The sequence below is a fragment of the Heteronotia binoei genome, chromosome 5 (assembly GCF_032191835.1).
Source record: "Heteronotia binoei isolate CCM8104 ecotype False Entrance Well chromosome 5, APGP_CSIRO_Hbin_v1, whole genome shotgun sequence".
In the NCBI taxonomy this organism is placed as follows: Eukaryota; Metazoa; Chordata; class Lepidosauria; order Squamata; family Gekkonidae; genus Heteronotia; species Heteronotia binoei.
In genome coordinates, this window is record NC_083227.1 from 7,508,370 (window position 1) to 7,526,842 (window position 18,473).

An 18,473-nucleotide genomic window follows, 5' to 3' on the forward strand; every position below is an offset into this window, starting at 1 on the left:
ACAACTGGAATATTAGGATTCAGGGGTACATCTTATTTAAAAGGGACAGGCAAATGAGAAAGGGCGGAGATGTAACAGTGTATGTGAAGGAGATATATACTTGTGAGGAAATATGTGAATCGGAACATGACAGCTCAGTTGAGAGTCTCTGGGTAAAAATAAAAGGAGTAGGAAAAAACAGTGATTATTGTGGGGGTCTGCTATAGACCACCAAGTCAGGCAGAGGACTTGGATGAGATACTCCTACAGCAGATTGCAAAGTTCTCCAAGAGAAGGGATGCAGTGATCATGGAAGAGTTCAATTGCCCGGACATCTGTTGGAAGTCCAACTCTGATAAAAATGAAAAGTCAGATAGATTCCTGACTTGTCTTGCTGACAACTTCCTTTTCCAGAAAGTGAGGAAGGAAACAAGGGGATCTGCTATCTTGGATTTGATTCTCACCAACAAGGTAGAATTGATTGAAGAAGTGGATATAGTGGGTGTAGCAGCAACTTTAGCTGCTGGTGATCAGGCAGAAACAAGGCCACAGGCGAAATCAGGAAGAAACAGCGGTTTATTTAACATGTACACAGACCCCAGACCAGACTCATGTCTGAACACATCTGGGAGCCCCGATTGCAGGAAGGTCTACAGTTTTATAGTCACAGACAATAATTTCCAGTAAACACTCGCCCAATTACAGGAAAGGACAACCCCACATCCTATACATCATTACAAGCGTCATATTACTAAAGGAACAGGGAGGAGACAGGGAGGGTCTTTCCATACATGGAATTGATGTTGCTAACACTCTTGCAGCAATATCCTTCATAAAAAACACACTTGCCCCTTTGACCTGATCCCAAGATTTTCCAAGGTATATGACTCAATGCTTATTCCAGCAAGTTTCTAGTTGCTCTTTTCGGCAGTTGCGGTGGGACAAAGATTAACTTCCTCTTTTGCTGCCTTATGCTCCTACAAACGTCACTTTCCCTACTTTCGCAATCTAGAAAAACTATTTCACAGAGACACCTAGCAAGCACTTTAAAATCTCTTTGCCCTTTTCCTTTCTTGCCCTTGTGCCTAATTAATGGTCTTCAATTTACTTTATTTAAATATATTTTTATTTCAGCCCTGCTTCATGGGCACCCTGGGCAGTAGTGACCATGTGATTTTGGAATTTACAGTCTTAGGGAAGGGAAAAGCTATACTTAGCCAGATTTATAGGTTGGACTTCAGAAAGGCAAACTTCGATAAACTTAGAACTATGCTGGGTAAAATCCCATGGTCAGAAATACTTAGGAAGAAGGGGTTTCAGGAGGGGTGGGAGTTTCTTAAAAGCGAAATAATGAAAGTGCAATCATAGAAGATTCCTATGAGAAGAAAAAATGGAAAAAGCCTAAAGAAGCCGAGTTGGCTCCATAAACAGTTCTCTAAAGACTGGAGAAATAAAAAAAGACTCCTTTTGGAATTGCAAGAAGGACCTTATAAGCAAGGATGAATATAAACATATCACCAGTGCTTGTAGAAAAAAAGTTAGGAAAGCTAAAGCTCAGTATGAGCTTAGGCTGGCCAAAGGGTTCTTTTCTTATGTTCAGAGTTAGAAAAAGAGCGAAGACATGGTAGGCCCATTGCGAGGGCGGGAAAGTGAAATTGTAACGGGTAATGAAGAGAGGGCGAAACTGCTCAATTCCTACTTTTCCTCAGTCTTCTCTTCTGAAGGAAACGGTGCTCAACATGGCGAAAACAGAACATATAAGGAGTGTATGAAGTTAGGATCAGCATAGGGGTAGTACATCTAGTTTCTTTAAATGAACAGGGCCAGATGAACTGCATCCAAGGGTTCTAAAAGAGCTTGCGGATGTAATTTCTGAGCCTCTGGCTATTATTTTTGAGAATTCTTGGAGAACAGAAGAGGTGCCAGAAGATTGGAGGCGGGCGAATATTGTCCCCATTTTCAAGAAGGGGAAAAAAGAACATCCGGATAATTACCGACCCATCAGCTTGACGTCTGTCCCTGGAAACGTTTTAGAACAAATCATCAAACAGTTGGACCTAGAACATTTAGAAAGAATGAATGTGATTACTAAGAGCCAGCATGAGTTTCTTAAGAACAAGTCATGTCAGACTAACCTGATCTCTTTTTTTGAGAAAGTGACTACCTTGCTGGATCAGGAGAATGTTGTAGACATCGTTTATCTTCATTTCAGTAAGGCTTTTGATAAGGTTCCACATACTATCCTTCTTGACAAGTTGGTAAAATGTGGTTTGGATCCTGTTACCGTTAGGTGGATCTGTAACTGGTTGACAGATCGCACCCAAAGAGTGCTTGTGAATAGTTCCTCATCCTCTTGGAGAGGAGTGACAAGTGGAGTGCCTCAAGGATCTGTCCTGGGACCAGTTTTGATCAACATCTTTATAAACGATTTGGATGAAGGAATAGAGGGAATGCTTATCAAATTTGCCGATGATACTAAATTGGGAGAGGTTGCAATACAGTAGAAGACAGAAACAGGATACAGGATGCCCTTGACAAGCTGGAAAACTGGGCTAAAACCAATAAAATGAATTTTAACAGGGATAAATATAAAGTTCTTCAATTCGGAAGCAAAAATCCAATGCATAGTTATAGGATGGGAGAGACTTGTTTTAACAGTAGTATATTCAAAAAGGATCTAGCGGTCTTAGTGGATCATATGCTGAACATGAGTCAACAGTGTGATGTGGTGGCTAAAAGGCGAATGTAATTTTGGGCTGTATCAACAGAAGTATAGTGTCCAGATCACGTGATGTGATGGTATTGCTTTACTCTGCTCTGGTAAGACCTCACCTGGAGTATTGTGTTCAATTTTGGGCACCACATTTTAAGAAAGATATAGAGAAGCTGGAATGGGTCCAGAGGAGGACGACGAAGATGGTGAGGGGTCTGGAGACCAAGTCCTATGAGGAAAGGTTGAAGGAGCTGGGGGAGTTTAGCCTGGAGAGGAGGTGGCTGAGAGGTGATATGATCACCATCTTCAAGTACTTGAAGGGCTTTCATATAGAAGATGGTGTTGAATTGTTTTCTATGGTCCCGGAAGGTAGGACCAGAGCGAAGTGTTTGAAATTACATCAAAACAGTTTGCGGCTCAACATTAGGGAGAACTTCCTGACCATTAGAGCGATTCCTCAGTGGAACAGGCTTCCTCGGGAGGTGGTGGGCTCTCCTTCCTTGGAGGTTTTTCAACAGAGGCTAGATGGCCATCTGACAGCGATGAAGATCCTGTGAATTTGGGGTAGGTATTTGTGGGTTTCCTGCATTGTGCAGGGGGTTGGACTAGATGACCCTGGAGGTCTCTTCCAACTCTATGATTCTATGATTCACAGAAGTCCGAAATGCGTTGGCAAAATTTATGATCCCTCAGGTTCATTGGTCCCTTATGCTTCTTTTCTGCCTCTCCCCGAATTTATAAAAAAGTGTTTTAAAATGTGTTGAGTGTACATAAGGAAATGTTTCACTCCCCTGGAAAGGAAGTGTGTGAAGCAGGGAAGAAACAAGCAATCGCCCTTTCTTCCTTCCTGTCTTGTCTCAGGAAAAGGCAGCGAAGAGATGCTGTTGAGCCATCGTCTGTTCAGAGGTCTGGAAACGGCTGCTCCCCCTGCAATCCAGGTAAGAGAGATGAGAAGGGTGGGGCGCAGCTTGGGTCCCTCTTCCTTTCTCAGGGGAGCTTTTCCTCTTGCAGTTTCTACAAGGGGTGCATGCAAGAGATTCTTTGAATGCTGTTCCCTTTACCCATTCCAAGCCTTACTTTCCATCCCATCCCAGACTACTCCCTTCCAGTGTAAGATCTGTGCCTGGCGTGATCTCTGAAGAGGAGGGAATCTTCTCTTTCTTCCAGGGTCCCTTTTCCTTTGAGGAGGTGTCTGTCTCTTTCACGGAGGAAGAGTGGGCCCTGCTGGATCCAGGACAAAGAGCTCTGTACAGGGAAGTCATGCTGGAGAACTATGAGAACGTGGTCTTTCTGGGTAAGGATCTTTCCTAGGTGCCAAGGGTCCAAATTGCTGCCAAATTGGTCCAAATTGGAGAAATGAATCCAAATACTGAATAGCAATACACCATTTTGAAGCCTGTCCCACTGCTTGGGGAGGGTCTGTGGCTCAGTGGAAGAGCATCTGCTTGGCATGCAGAAGGTCCCAAGTTCAAACCCTGACAGCATCTCCAGAGAAAAAGATCAGGTAGGAGGTGAAATGAAAGACTCTGCCTGAGACCCTGGAGAGCAGATGCTGGACTGAGTAGATAATACCGACTCCAGGGGTCTGATCCAGTATAAGGAAACTTCACGTCTTCATAGAATCATAGAATTGGAACTGACCTCCAGGGTCATCTAACCACCCCCCTGCAAAATGCAGGAAATTCACAACTGCTGCATGGCCAGAAGATGGCAAAACCCCCTCCAGGAACCTTGGCTAAACTGTCCTGGAGGAAGTTCTTTTCTGACCCCAAAGTGGCAATCGCATTTCCCTGGGCATGTAAGAAGGTGCCATGAGAACTAAGCACTGATGCAACCCCTCCTGCCCTTCATCTCACCATACGCCTAAGTTCACAGAATCAGCATTGGGGTCTGATGATGGCCATCTAGCCTCTGTTACAATCCTAGAATCACAGAGTTGGAAGGGGCCATAGAGGCCATCTAGTCTAGCCCCATGTTCAATACAGGATCAGCCTAGATTTAACACCCCTGATGAGTGTTTGTCCAGCCGCTGCTTAAAGATTGCGAGGGAGGGGAAACCCCTCTCTATCCTAGGTAGCTGATTCCACAGTAAAACAACTGTTACCATAATTTTTTCCCCTAATATCCTGCTGGTAGCTTCCTGCCCTTAATGTAAAGCCATTATTGTGGTCCTCTCCTCTTTTAAAAAACCTCCAAAGAAGGAGAGCTCCCCACCTCCCAAGGAAGGTCCCAGGCTCAATCTCCAGAATCTCCAGGGGAAAGGAACAGGTAGGAGGTGATTGAAAAATGTCCGCTTGAGATTCTGGAAGACTGCTGCGGGACTGAGGATACTGACTGCAACGGACCAAAGTCTAAGGCCGCTTCTTGTGTTCATGTGAGTGTTCTTGCAGAAGGGCGACTGAGGCCAGTGTTGTGGCCATCCCCTAGGCCAGAGAAGGTATGTTGACCTGGGACCAAGTGGATGAGAGTCCCTCAGGAGGATTCTGGAATAGTCCAAATCCTCATTTCTCTGTTGTCAGCCTTTCCAACACACCCTCCCCCCTGGATTAAAAACATCTGCTCCGTTTGTGAGCTGGAAATTATCCTGTCAAGGACAAAAACCTGGGTCCCCCTGGGTCAGTGCTCTTTGTACCTGAGCGACACCAATTCACTGGGTTCACACAAGCAAAGTAGACCCCTTTTAAAATACATATTAAACTTTATGACAGGTTTAAAATCAGAGATCACTAAGCAACACAGTTTCTGCAGCTCAGCAACAGAAACGGAAGCAAACCTAGCAGTTCTAACTAAAATATGAAGTACTTAGATGGCACCTCTTGTTGCAGCATAAGAATTCCAGCTGTAGCCTAAGTTACTCTAGGGAAAACTATTCATCATGATGCATCAAGAAAATCTCAAGGTGTACTAGCCTGGCATGAGCATGCAGTTAGCCTGGCTTCCCTCTCCTCTATTCCCATATTATAGTTTCTGCCTCTTTAGGATCAATTAAAGGTCCTGGTGGTTGGAACTTTCCGGAGGATGTCAACAGCATCCTCATCCCCTCCCCCTTCTGCTTGCAGAACTGGATACAGGTTCTGTAGAGGATCCCAAGAGCATATTTCCTTTCCAAATGAGCTGGTTCAGCGTGAGTGACCTTCACTGTTATTATGTCAAGGGAACACACCAGAAATAACCACAAGATTCCTGATTTCCTTCTGTGCTGTATTTAATTTGGTACAGTCCTACAGGCCAGTGGGTAAGGAGGGAGGGAGGCCTCAAGTCTGGAGGCTCAGAAGCTCCTTCTGGGCAAGAGTTAAGCAAGTTCTTCATGGGTGGGGGAGGTATCCTTAAATACTAGATATTCTTGGGGGAAGGCCGAGGGGTGGTTAAGATCAGTCTAGCTGGATGAAGGGCCATCAATCCTTTCCTCCCATATAGATGCCTTTGGATCTTACCAGCCTTCCCATGTGCTAACAGAATCTCTCTCTTTATTTCAGCAAAGGATGAGCAGAGGAATGAGGAGGGTGAACAAGTTCATCAGCAAATGCCAGAAAGAGTTAAACATGAAAACATGAACGAAAATGTCAGAAATCAAAGAAGAATGAAGAGAAAGAAAGGCGGTTCTGTGGTTGACAAGCATGATGGAATACAGAGGAGTGTACATTTTCCAAAGCACAGGATAAAGATGGCATATAAATTCATTAAGTGTGAAAAGTATTTCCGAAACAGATCACAGCTTCTTGTGCACCAAAGAATAAAGATAGAGAAACCTTCTGAATTCTCAGAGACCAGAAATAAATTCACTCTCAGTGGCCGTCCTCAATATCATCAGAGAACCCACACAGGGGAGAAACCTTTTGAATGTGCAGAATGTGGAAAGAGATTCAAACAGAGTGGCCATCTTCAACAGCATCAGAAAACCCACACAGGGGAGAAACCTTTTGAATGCTCAGAGTGTGGAAAGAGATTCAGCCGGAGTGGCAGTCTTCATCATCATCAGGGAACCCACACAGGGGTAAAACCATTTGAATGCTCAGAGTGTGGAAAGAGATTCGGTCACAGTGGTGATCTTCAACGGCATCAGAGAACCCACAAAGGGGAGAAACCTTTTGAATGCTCAGAGTGTGGAAAGAAATTTAGTCAGAGTGGCAATCTTCAAGATCATTATAGAATCCACACAGGGGATAAACCTTTTGAATGTTCAGATTGTGGAAAGAGATTTAGTCAGAGTGGCCATCTTCAACAGCATCAGAAAACCCACACAGGGGAGAAACCTTTTGAATGCTCAGAGTGTGGAAAGAGATTCAGCCGGAGTGGCAGTCTTCAACAGCATCAGAAAACCCACACAGGGGAGAAACCTTTTGAATGCTCAGAGTGTGGAAAGAGATTCAGCCGGAGTTGCAATCTTCATCGTCATCAGGGAACCCACACAGGGGTAAAACCGTTTGAATGCACAGAGTGTGGAAAGAGATTCAGCTGCAGTGGCCATCATCAACAGCATCAGAAAACGCACACAGGGGAGAAACCTTTTGAATGCTTAGAGTGTGGAAAGAGATTCAGCCGGAGTGGCAATCTTCATCGTCATCAGGGAACCCACACAGGTGTAAAACCTTTTGAATGCGCAGAGTGTGGAAAGAGATTCAGCTGCAGTGGCCATCATCAACAGCATCAGAAAACGCACACAGGGGAGAAACCTTTTGAATGCTCAGTGTGTGGAAAGAGATTCAGCCGGAGTGGCGATCTTCATTGTCATCAGGGAATCCACACAGGGATAAAACCCTTTGAATGCTCAGAGTGTGGAAAGAGATTCAGCTGGAGTGGCAGTCTTCATCATCATCAGGGAACCCACAAAGGGGTAAAACCTTTTGAATGCTCAGAGTGTGGAAAGAGATTCAGTCAGAGTGGTGATCTTCAACGTCATCAGAGAACCCACAAAGGGGAGAAACCTTTTGAATGCTCAGAATGTGGAAAGAGATTTAGTCAGAGTGGCCATCTTCAAGAGCATCAGAGAACCCACACAGGGGAGAAACCTTTTGAATGCTCAGAGTGTGGAAAGAGATTCAGCCGGAGTGGCAGTCTTCAACATCATCAGAGAACCCATACAGGGGTGAAACCTTTTGAATGCTCAGAGTGTGGAAAGAGATTCAATACAAGTGGCCATCTTCGTTATCACCGGAGCTCTCACACAGGGGAGAAACCTTTTGAACACTCAGAGTGTGGAAAGAGATTCAGCCGGAGTGGCAGTCTTCGTCTTCATAAGGGAATCCACACGGGTAAAACCTTTTGAATGCACTGAGTGTGGAAAGAGATTTACCTGGAGTGGCCATCTTCAACAGTATCAGAAAATCCACACAGCGGAGAAAACTTTTGAATGCTCAGAGTGTGGAAAGAGATTCCATATGAGTGGTCATCTTCAATAGCATCAGAGAAGCTTCACAGGGGAGAAATGTTATTAAAAGCTCAGAGTGTGGAAAGAGATTCTGGGCGATGGGGAATCTTCAATAGCATCAAAAGATCCACACAGGTAGAACCTTTTGAATGTGCAACATCCAGCCACAGCTCCACTACACCCGGGCTCGTGAGTAACCCCAAGGGATGCTTTCATTACACAAAGACACCATCCCAATGAATGAGACCACTCCTCCCCTCACTGAACTTGCTGATGATTTGTTGGCCCATGTCGTCCTGGCGGGCCTGACGATAGCAAGGGAACAGGTAATGGGACAGGCTCCGGAAGAAGCGAGGACACACTACTGCATCAAACAACTCACTCAGGGGAGAAACCTTTTGAGTGCCTATAGTGTGGAAAAAAGATTAGAGTGGCACTCTTCACCTGCTTCAAAGAACACACACATGGGGAGAGAAATGTTTGATTGCTTAGACTCAGGGGTGGCCAACGTTAGCTCTCCAGATGTTTTCTGCCTCCAACTCCCAATTGGCTGGGGCTGATGGGAGTTGTAGGCAGAAAACATCTGGAGAGCTACTGTTAGCCACCCCTGGCTTAGATTGTGAAAAGAGATTCAGTCTTTTCTGGTTCCCCTCCTCTGGAAACCCCCTACTTCAGATTATCTGTCAGTCTAACTCTGACATCTTCAAAACTGGTGAAAACAATTCCTTTCCCAGATTCTATATAGGAACAGACAATTTGAGGGAAACAGACATCTACAGGCTGTCTGCTGTGAGTATAACCATAGTTTGACCAGCTGGCATCCTTAATTCACAAACATTTCATCTGAGAAGCAGTTCTAGAGAGGCATATCTCAACCCTAATGGCTCCCAGGTCCAGCCTGTTGGGAGGTTTCTTTGGGTTTCACTACGTTGAAGCCAAAAACATTCTGGCAGTTGGATTAATTCAGGCGGAAAGAAACAGGTTGTGTTCCCTAACCAAACAGCTTAGTAAGTTCAATGGGCCACATCACTTACGGCGGAGAATTGATCCAGGGATATCTGGCACTCTGGGGGAGGGGCTGTTTTTTAAGGCATTGGTACCAAATTTGCTCCATCACGTTTGTGCCTTTCCTCAAACCCCCTCCCCCAAGTTTATGAAAACATGAACCAGGAGTCCAGTCTATGGAATCTAAAGAAGAAGGTGCCCTCCTCCTCCATTTTTCCCAAGGGTGGAGAAAGCTCCTGAAGGGACTGTCCCTCTAAACACTTTCCTTCTCCAAGCCGTGGAACTCCGTGGCAAGTGAACTCTGAAGGCACAGTGAAGGCACATTTTTACCCGTTTCCCTTGCCTTTTGTAATCCAATAAATATTTCTTTGGTTTTTGACGTTTAAACTGCCTGGTAACTAGTTCACTTTAGTTCTCACAGGATTTCTGTGTGTGTGCCTGACAGACAGAGGAGAGGGGACATGGAAACATTTATAGTGGTCACCCTCCCAAGCTGACCCTGACCGGTTTCTCACAACCCCGTAAAAAGTCTGCCATGAAAATGTGATGCGGTTACCCCAGAGTCGGGAATGACTGGTGAATGTACAGGGGACTACCTTTACCTTTAAAAAAAAACATAGAGTGAATGACCATTTCTGGTTTGCCACAGGTCAATGTAGAAACCTCAGCCCCCCCCCCCCCCCAAAAAAAACCCCTTGTGTTTTCTAAATTCACACAGGAGCTCAGAGGCTGTAGAGTTCTATGATGGAAACTTTGGCCATAGGTGGCTTTATAAGGACATCAGCCAGATTCATGGAGGGTGTCAAAATGAAGGGAATCAGAACATCCTCTGTGTGGGTGCATTAAGTGCCTCAAGCCCCCTCCCCCCACCCGGAATTTCCCAGAGGAGGAAATACCCTTTCATCTTTCATCTCAGAAGGTCCTCTTTCTCTGAGACTATACTGAGTGAATAAAATTATATATTTTTAAACCACACCATTAATTGTTGGTAGCCTTTAGAAGTATAAATAATTTCAAATTTAAACAAATACAAATTACTAACCATGTGGGCCTGGACCAGGTTCTGCCCCTTCCCCCCTCCCGAGAAGTTGTGGTCTACGCACCACCCCGCCCCCCAGCTCTGAGGGAGAGCAAGTTTGGTGTAGTGGTGAAGTGTGCGGACTCTTATCCGGGAGAACCGGGTTTGATTCCCCACTCCTCCACTTGCACCTGCTAGCATGGCCTTGGGTCAGCCATAGCTCTGGCAGAGGTTGTCCTTGAAAGGGCAGCTGCTGTGAGAGCCCTCTCAGCCCCACCCACCTCACAGGGTGTCTGTTGTGGGGGAGGAAGGGAAAGGAGATTGCAGGCCGCTCTGAGCTTCTGTCCTTGAAAGGGCAGCTGCTGTGAGAGCCCTCTCAGCCCCACCCACCTCACAGGGTGTCTGTTGTGGGGGAGGAAGGGAAAGGAGATTGTAGGCCGCTCTGAGACTCTTCAGAGTGGAAGGTGGGATATAAATCCAATATCATCTTCTTCATGGTAGTGCCCCTGTATGCTCCCTGGGTTAACCCCTCCACAAACACATGTGTTCTTCATATTTCTCCCCTTTACTTGCAGCTGTAGAAAACCCTAATCATAGGGGGATAAAACAGCCAAACAATACTTTTAGGGAAGAGTCTGAGTCCAGATGCCCCTCTGAGAGCAACACAATTTGATTCTGGGTCTAATCTTCTGCATGCACACATCTTCAGCTTCAGTGAAGCAGAACTTCCTGAGGCTTTACACCTAGTAGAAGAGGGGGAAGGGCTCGTTAAGAGTCCAGTCACATTAAGCAACTGAATTGTGCCTATGAGACAACCAGAATATTCTTCCACCCGAGAAACTGTAAACGCACAACTCTTGCAAAGGCCACCAACACACAGGCGCATCAAAATGCAAAAAATAAAAAAGAGAAGGTTGTGTTTTTGAGTGTGAGAATGTGCGTGTGTGAGAAGGACCAAAAGGCCCCAGGAGCCTTCCCACGCAACCCTCCTCCCTTCCCCTCCAGAACGCTGCATGCTGCTATAGCCCCCCCGCCCTGTCCTAGGGTCTTTACTATCGGGCCTCCCGCAAGTAAGGGGGGGTCTCCGTGGGGGGGAGGAGAGGGGGAGTGTAATGTACTCGATGACGAGACGTGTTGAAGGCAACATGCTTTATTAGCTGGTGCATCACAAGAGAGGGAAACGCGGCCCGGGTCCCACTTTATATACAATACCCGGAACAGCCCTCCGACTGGCCCAGTCCAATCCTGGCCAGTCAAACTTCCCGCTACAGCTCTTAATTGGCACACGCTAAACCGAGTGCCCAGGGGACTTCCTCTGGTCACCTCTGCCGCGTCGCTGCGCAGTACTTCCGGATTTCCGTGCAAGACACAACACTCCTCCCCCCCTAGTTCAAGATACATAGTCCTTCAAGTAGGCTGGGGTCCTGCGTTCCTGAGTTGATTGCCTTGGGGTTACTTGGGGCGTTGGAGCTGCCCCCGTGGAGGGGGTCTCTTCTCGGGGACTTGCCTCCGGCGGCTGGCTGCCCGGCTCTGGTTGCGGTTCTGGGACCACCAGTCTTGGAGGGTCGAACTCCCCGCTGGTTGGCTCTTCCGCTCGCCTCGTCGGTAGGGTCGGTGCCTGCGGGGGCGCTTCCGGAGGTTCCGTTGCTAGCTCTCCCCCGCTCGCCGCCTCCCCACCCCCTGTTGGTTCTTTCGGCAAGGTGCGGTGATGCAGCTGGTCTATGTGCCTCCTTAGGATCTGGCCCCCCTCAGACGAGACCTCATATGAGCGGGACCCCGTTACCCGAAGCACCCGGCTGGCAACCCACTCTGGGCCGCTTCCGAAGTTCTTCTCATAGACCGGGTCCCCCGGAAAGAAACCCCGCACCGCTTCCCTGACTTCGGGGGAACTGCGAACGTCTGTGGCCCGGTCTGGGTGTAGCCTGTCCAGCCTTGTAATCAGTTTCCTTCCCATTAGTAGCAGGGCTTGACCCGGTGACGGGGTTGGGGGTAATTCTGTTATGAAATAAGAAGGTTGCCAGGCGGTGGCCCCACTCCCCCTGTACGATGCGACCTAGGGCCTCTTTGGTGGTGCGCACCATGTGCTCTGCCTGGCCGTTGGTGGCCGGATGGAAGGGGGCGGACCGGATGTGCTTGATGAGGTACCTATTTACAAACTCCCGGAACTCCCGGCGGAGTACCTCTCTCAGGCGGCTGCTGAACTCCTCTGCGTCGGGAGCGGCGATTAGAACGTCATCGAAAAACGGTTGCACTCCGGGTATCCCTTTGAGAAGAGAGTCCATTATGCTCTGAAAGATCCCCGGAGCTACACTGACCCCAAATTGCAACCGCGGCACTCTAAAAGCCCCCCTGTGGGTCACAATGGTCTGTACTTCTGCTGTCTTGGCGTCTACCGGGAGTTGCTGGTACGCTTGGGCCAGGTCCAGTTTCCCAAAAATCTTAGAGCCTGCTAAGGCCGCCAGGACGTGGCTGACCACTGGGACGGGGTAGGGATTGTCCTGGAGCACTTTATTTATAGTGCACTTGTAGTCAGCGCATATTCGCACATCCCCGTTTGGCTTCACCGGTGTGACTATGGGAGTTTCCCAGGCTGCATAGGACACTGGTTCTAATAATCCCTGGGCCGTGAGTCGGTCCAGTTCGGCTTCTATTTTGGGTTTTAACGCGAACGGAACTCGCCTGGCCTTTAGTCTGATTGGTCTAACTAGGGGATCGAGCGATAAGGTGATGGGCGGCCCCTTGTAGCTTCCCATGGACCCATCAAAAACTTCTGGGAATTCCCAGCATACGTTCTCGAAGTTGGTCGTTTGCAACTGTTCCACCCCCACTGATTGAATACCTAACAGTTGAAACCAGACCAGTCCCAGTAAGGTGGTGAGCTGGCGCTTAACCACTAAAATGTCCAGTGGCCCCCTGAAGTTCTTTCTCTCTACCTGTACCCTGGCCCAGCCCAAGATGTGTACGGGGTTTTTCTGGAAGTCCCGCAGTATAAAATCCGCCGGTCTCATTTGGAGCCGGCGGCGGGGGCACAGTTTCCTTAGGGTCTCTTCCGAAATTATGGAGATGGAGGAGCCCGAGTCCACCTCCATTAGGCATGGGGCGTTCTCTATGCGGACTGACATTTTGACCTTGTCCGGGGCGGAGAGGGGCAAGTTCATTACCTGCAGGCTAGTCGATGACGTCGTGTGTGCCTCGGTTGAGTTGTGGTTCGCAGTCTGGCGTCTGCGATTGGCCTTAGCCCGGCAAGCCCGCGCTATGTGGCCCACCTTCCCGCAGTTCCTGCAGTCCATGTTGCGATAGGGACAGTCCCTCCTCTCGTGGGGGTCGCCGCAGCTGGCACATTTGCTGTTGGCCGGCTTTTCTGTTGCTCGTTGCCGCGTGGGGGCCCTCGGGCCCATGCCTTGTGGGTGGAGGAGCTGGAAGGCCTCTTTGTCCTCTGGGTCGCCCGGCGCCATCTCTTCCTGGTGGACTGCTTCTCCAAGTGGGTGGTTGTACGATTTTGTGGCTCTCTCGAATGCGGTTGCTTCATTGAAAGCTTGTTGAAGGGTGAGTTCTTCCTTTGCGAAGAGCTTTTGCTGCAGCCTTTCGTCTCGGAGGCCGCAGAGGAATTGGTCCCTCAGGGCTTCCTCCCGCTTGTCGAAGCAGCAGTTCCCTGCGATCTGGCGGAGAGCGGCCAGGTAGACAGCAGCCATTTCTCCGGGCTTTTGATCCCTCTTGTGGAAGAGGAATCGGCGGGCGATGATGGAAGGCTGGGGCAAGAAATGCCCGGTGAGGAGTCTGATGATCTCCCCGTACGTTCTCTCGGTGAGCTTCACAGGGGCCGATAGTCCTCTGGCGATTTCGAAGGTGGCCTCCCCGCAGACGCTCAGGAGTACGTCCCTCATGCGGCTGTCGTCGGTGATGTGGTTCGCAGTCTGGCGTCTGCGATTGGCCTTAGCCCGGCAAGCCCGCGCTATGTGGCCCACCTTCCCGCAGTTCCTGCAGTCCATGTTGCGATAGGGACAGTCCCTCCTCTCGTGGGGGTCGCCGCAGCTGGCACATTTGCTGTTGGCCGGCTTTTCTGTTGCTCGTTGCCGCGTGGGGGCCCTCGGGCCCATGCCTTGTGGGCGGAGGAGCTGGAAGGCCTCTTTGTCCTCTGGGTCGCCCGGCGCCATCTCTTCCTGGTGGACTGCTTCTCCAAGTGGGTGATTGTACGATTTTGTGGCTCTCTCGAATGCGGTTGCTTCATTGGAAGCTTGTTGAAGGGTGAGTTCTTCCTTTGCGAAGAGCTTTTGCTGTAGCCTTTCGTCTCGGAGGCCGCAGAGGAATTGGTCCCTCAGGGCTTCCTCCCGCTTGTCGAAGCAGCAGTTCCCTGCGATCTGGCGGAGAGCGGCCAGGTAGACAGCAGCCATTTCTCCGGGCTTTTGATCCCTCTTGTGGAAGAGGAGTCGGCGGGCGATGATGGAAGGCTGGGGCAAGAAATGCCCGGTGAGGAGTCTGATGATCTCCCCGTACGTTCTCTCGGTGAGCTTCGCAGGGGTCGATAGTCCTCTGGCGATTTCAAAGGTGGCCTCCCCGCAGATGCTCAGGAGTACATCCCTCATGCGGCTGTCGTCGGTGATCATGTTTGCGCGTAGGTAGCATTCGACCCGCTCTGTGTAAGTCTCCCACCTCTCTGGGTTGGCGGGGTCGAACTCAGCAAGATGGCCCGTCGTTACACTCGGGCTCGCCATAGCGGCGGCGGGCGCTTCTGTCTCTCGTGGCTCCGCGCCTTCCTCGTCTCCAGCCAGGTCAGCGACTTCCCGCTTGGGGAGTCCTCCTAGCTATATCCCGTCCTCGTCGCCAGGGTAATGTACTCGATGACGAGACGTGTTGAAGGCAACATGCTTTATTAGCTGAGAGGGAAACGCGGGCCGGGTCCCGCTTTATATACAATACCCAGAACAGCCCTCCGACTGGCCCAGTCCAATCCTGGCCAGTCAAACTTCCCGCCACAGCTCTTAATTGGCGGAGTACTTTCGCGCGCTACAGCGAGTGACCAGGGGACTTCCTCTGGTCACCTCTGCCGCGTTGCTGCGCAGTACTTCCGGATTTCTGTGCAAGACACAACAGGGAGGTTTGGGATTCTATCTCTGCTGGGAGAGGAAAGGGAAGCCCAGTGTAGGTTGGGAAGGGTTGCGATCCCCCCCCCCTTTTGCTGGCGCTTCCTTGCAGCCTGCGGGTGCTGCTGGGGTTGCACTTCTTGCAGGGCCTGGCTCGGAACTGCTGGGGTTGCACTTCTTGCAGGGCCTGGCTGAAAACTGGGAGGGGGGGGCTGGGAAAGGCGGGGGGCAACGGGGGGGGGAGGCTACCACTGGTTTCTTTTGCTTAGATTGGAACGGGATTGCCAACCTCCAGGGAGGGCCTGGAGACCTGCTCCAACAACAGAACATCTGCAGACCTCAGAGATCAACCCCTGCAGGAAAGGAAAGGGGGGCTTTGAAGGTGGGGCTGGTGGCATCAGAGCCCCTCCTGCCCCCAAACCCTGCCTTCCTAGCTCCCCCCCCCCATTCGAGCTCTGGGGGGGGGGCAACAGAAAAACGCTTCCTCGCCTATTTAACAGTCAGAGTCAAGAGGCACCTTTGAGACCAACCAATTTTTATTTAGAAGGTCAGCTTTCGGGTGCTCTCTTAAGCACGCTTCATCAGACGAGGAATCCAGCACAGCGACACTGACTCCTGCTTTGTTCAACTGCTTCACACCAACACGGCTGCCCGCCTGGATCTATTTCACAGTAAGTCTCTGCAGCCTCCTCTCCCCCAATCCAGTTCTTCTGAGGTCCTTCTTCTAAGGAGCTGCTCGGGCTCAGCTTCCTTTTCCTGAATCGTGTGGGCATGCAGCCCCGTGCAGAATTACTCCCGAGAAGTCCCACGGAGCAGCATTGCTGACGGCAGCCTGGCTCCTCCTGGAGAGAACACGAGAGCACACGTTGCGTTCCTCTGCAGCGCCGAAAGGGTTAACGCCACAAGGCCATTGGCTAGAGAGGCCCAGCAGGGAATGGGGGGGGGAGATCGGAGAAGAGGAGGGTCTCTTTCTTTCCTTCCTTCCTTGCCTGTGCACGCATGCGCCTGGGAAGCGGTTTGCATCCAAAGTGGGAAAAAGAGGAGGGGGGCTGCACAGAAGCTGCAGCGGAGTAAAGCATAGCAGCTGGAGTCTGGAGAAGGTTACTTAAAAGTAAGCCATATAAAGGGTCGGGGGAGATAAGCTTTTAGATTAAGGGAGGGAGGTGGGGATCATGCATGCCAAACCAGGGCTGTGCTAAATTGGTGGGGAATTTCTGGAGGAGGGAGGGGACCTGGGAAGGGAAGACCACAGAGCCCTCCCTTCCACTCCTTGTTCAGCCTCTCTTTCAAACAGCTCTGCTGCTTTAACCCTTTCCAAGCTGCAGATACATGACAAAGGCTTCCTGGCTTCCCCTCAGCCTGGCTGCCATCACCGACCGTGTCAAGAGTCACTCCACAGTTGATCGACCCCGCGCAAAGTTGCTCCCGAGGAGCCCCATGGAGCAGCATGGCAGACGGGTCCTCCTAAGAACATAAGAGAAGCTATGTTGGATCAGGCCAATGTCCCATCCAGTCCAACACTCTGTGTCACACAGTGGCAAAAAATTTTATATATACACACACACACTGTGGCTAATAGCCACTGATGGACCTCTGCTCCATATTTTTATCTAAACCCCTCTTGAAGGTGGCTATGCTTGTGGCTGCCACCACCTCCTGTGGCAGTGAATTCCACATGTTAATCACCCTTTGGGTGAAGAAGTACTTCCTTTTATCCGTTTTAACCTGACTGCTCAGCAATTTCATCGAATGCCCACGAGTTCTTGTATTGTGAGAAAGGGAGAAAAGTACCTCTTTCTCTACTTTCTCCATCCCATGCATTATCTTGTAAACCTCTATCATGTCACCCCGCAGTCGACGTTTCTCCAAGCTAAAGAGCCCCAAGTGTTTCAACCTTTTCCATAGGGAAAGTGTTCCAGCCCTTTAATGATTCTAGTTGCCCTTTTCTGGACTTTCTCCAATGCTATAATATCCTTTTTGAGGTGCGGCGGACAGGAGGACACACTTGGCACTCCTCTGCAGCACTGAAAGGGTTAACGCCACAAAGTCACGCTAGGAGTGGGGGGCGGGGAGGGGTGGAAAAGATTGGGGCTCTTTCCCTCTTTGCGGGTGCCTGTGCGTGTGGGAAGGGGTTTGCTTCTCAAGGGGGAAAGAGAGCAGGGAGGGGTGCAGAAAAGGGAGGGGGGAACCTTGCAGCGGGATCCCCGGGAGGTTTGCTTAAAAGTGATGGAGGAGGTGGAGAAGATGAAGCATGGATCAGGCCAAGCCGTGGCTCTCAAATGGTGGCCAACTCCTGAATGGAAAATTCCTGGACATTGGAGGTGGGGAGGGGGAGGGGTGGATGTGAGATGGGAAGAAGGCCGCAGGGTCCTCCCTCCCGTGCAGCCATTTTCTCCCAGGGAGCGGCTCTCTGCCCGATGGAGGTTGGTTGCAATTCTGGGAGAACTTCAGGCCCCACCTGACTCTGCTAGGCAATAGTTTTGCTCCATTGTGGAAGTGGATGTTTGTTTTAAAATTCTGCCAGCCAACCAACCAAAGCAAGCCCTTTGGCAAGCAGGATGAGCAAGAGAGGGGTGTGGGAGAGGAGAGGTCTGGCCCGTGCTGGAATCGGCTGCACCCCCTTCCTAAGCCCCTGAGGTGGGGCCGGGGCTGCCAGCCAGTGTCCAAGCCACACACACACACACACACCCCAGCAGAGGAGAGGAACCTTTTAAAAGGACTCTGTTACTAAGGTGCAGAGAGCCTAGCAACACCACCTGTGCTCATGGAAAAGCTACCCACGCCCACCAATCTCAGCATGAGGGACTCCCCTGACAGAGAGGGGTGGAGCATGTTGGTGTGGCCACACCCCCTGATATCTTCCCCAAGGCCAGGGGGAAGAAATGGCCCACAGGCATTCATCACTGTGTGGATCAGAGCTCGAGCAACAGGACCTCTGGAGTAAACACACCAGGGAGAACTATGGATATGCATTGGAGTATCCACCTGCAACAACGTTCTGCAACCTGGACACACCGGGAGAGAACAGGGCTGCCCCAATTGTATGGCCCCTGCCCCATCCCTCCACAGCTCACTGGGCAGAGGCAGGGGCACACAATGCCAGATTCTCCCTCTTCCACTGGGGTTAGGGTGGGAGGAAGGACATCCTTTTGCCAGGTGGGAAAGGTCCAGACCCCCAGGCAGGACTCTCCTGCCCCAGGAAATGCAGTGCTGGGTCAGAGGATGTGGGCCGGAGACCAGTTCCCAGGCGGTGGCCCTGGCCGAAGGTTTCCTCCTGAGTCAGGCAGAGGAGAAGAGGCAGGCAGAACC

General features: G+C 50.2%; 2 protein-coding genes across 2 annotated transcripts in view; one reads left to right on the forward strand and one right to left on the reverse strand.

Annotated features, from left to right (window-relative positions):
* LOC132572129 (zinc finger protein OZF-like) overlaps nt 1–18,473 on the reverse strand; it is a 1,123,325-nt gene that overhangs the window by 960,586 nt on the left and 144,266 nt on the right. The window lies entirely within an intron of this gene.
* Nucleotides 6,570–18,473, forward strand: part of LOC132570934 (zinc finger protein 208-like) — a gene marked incomplete at its 5' end in the record, with an annotated part of 56,369 nt that continues 44,465 nt past the window's right edge. Inside the window, one exon of the mRNA XM_060237570.1 lies at nt 6,570–7,778. Within this exon, the coding sequence (XP_060093553.1) occupies nt 6,570–7,778 (1,209 nt within the window). The remainder of the gene's footprint in view (nt 7,779–18,473) is intronic.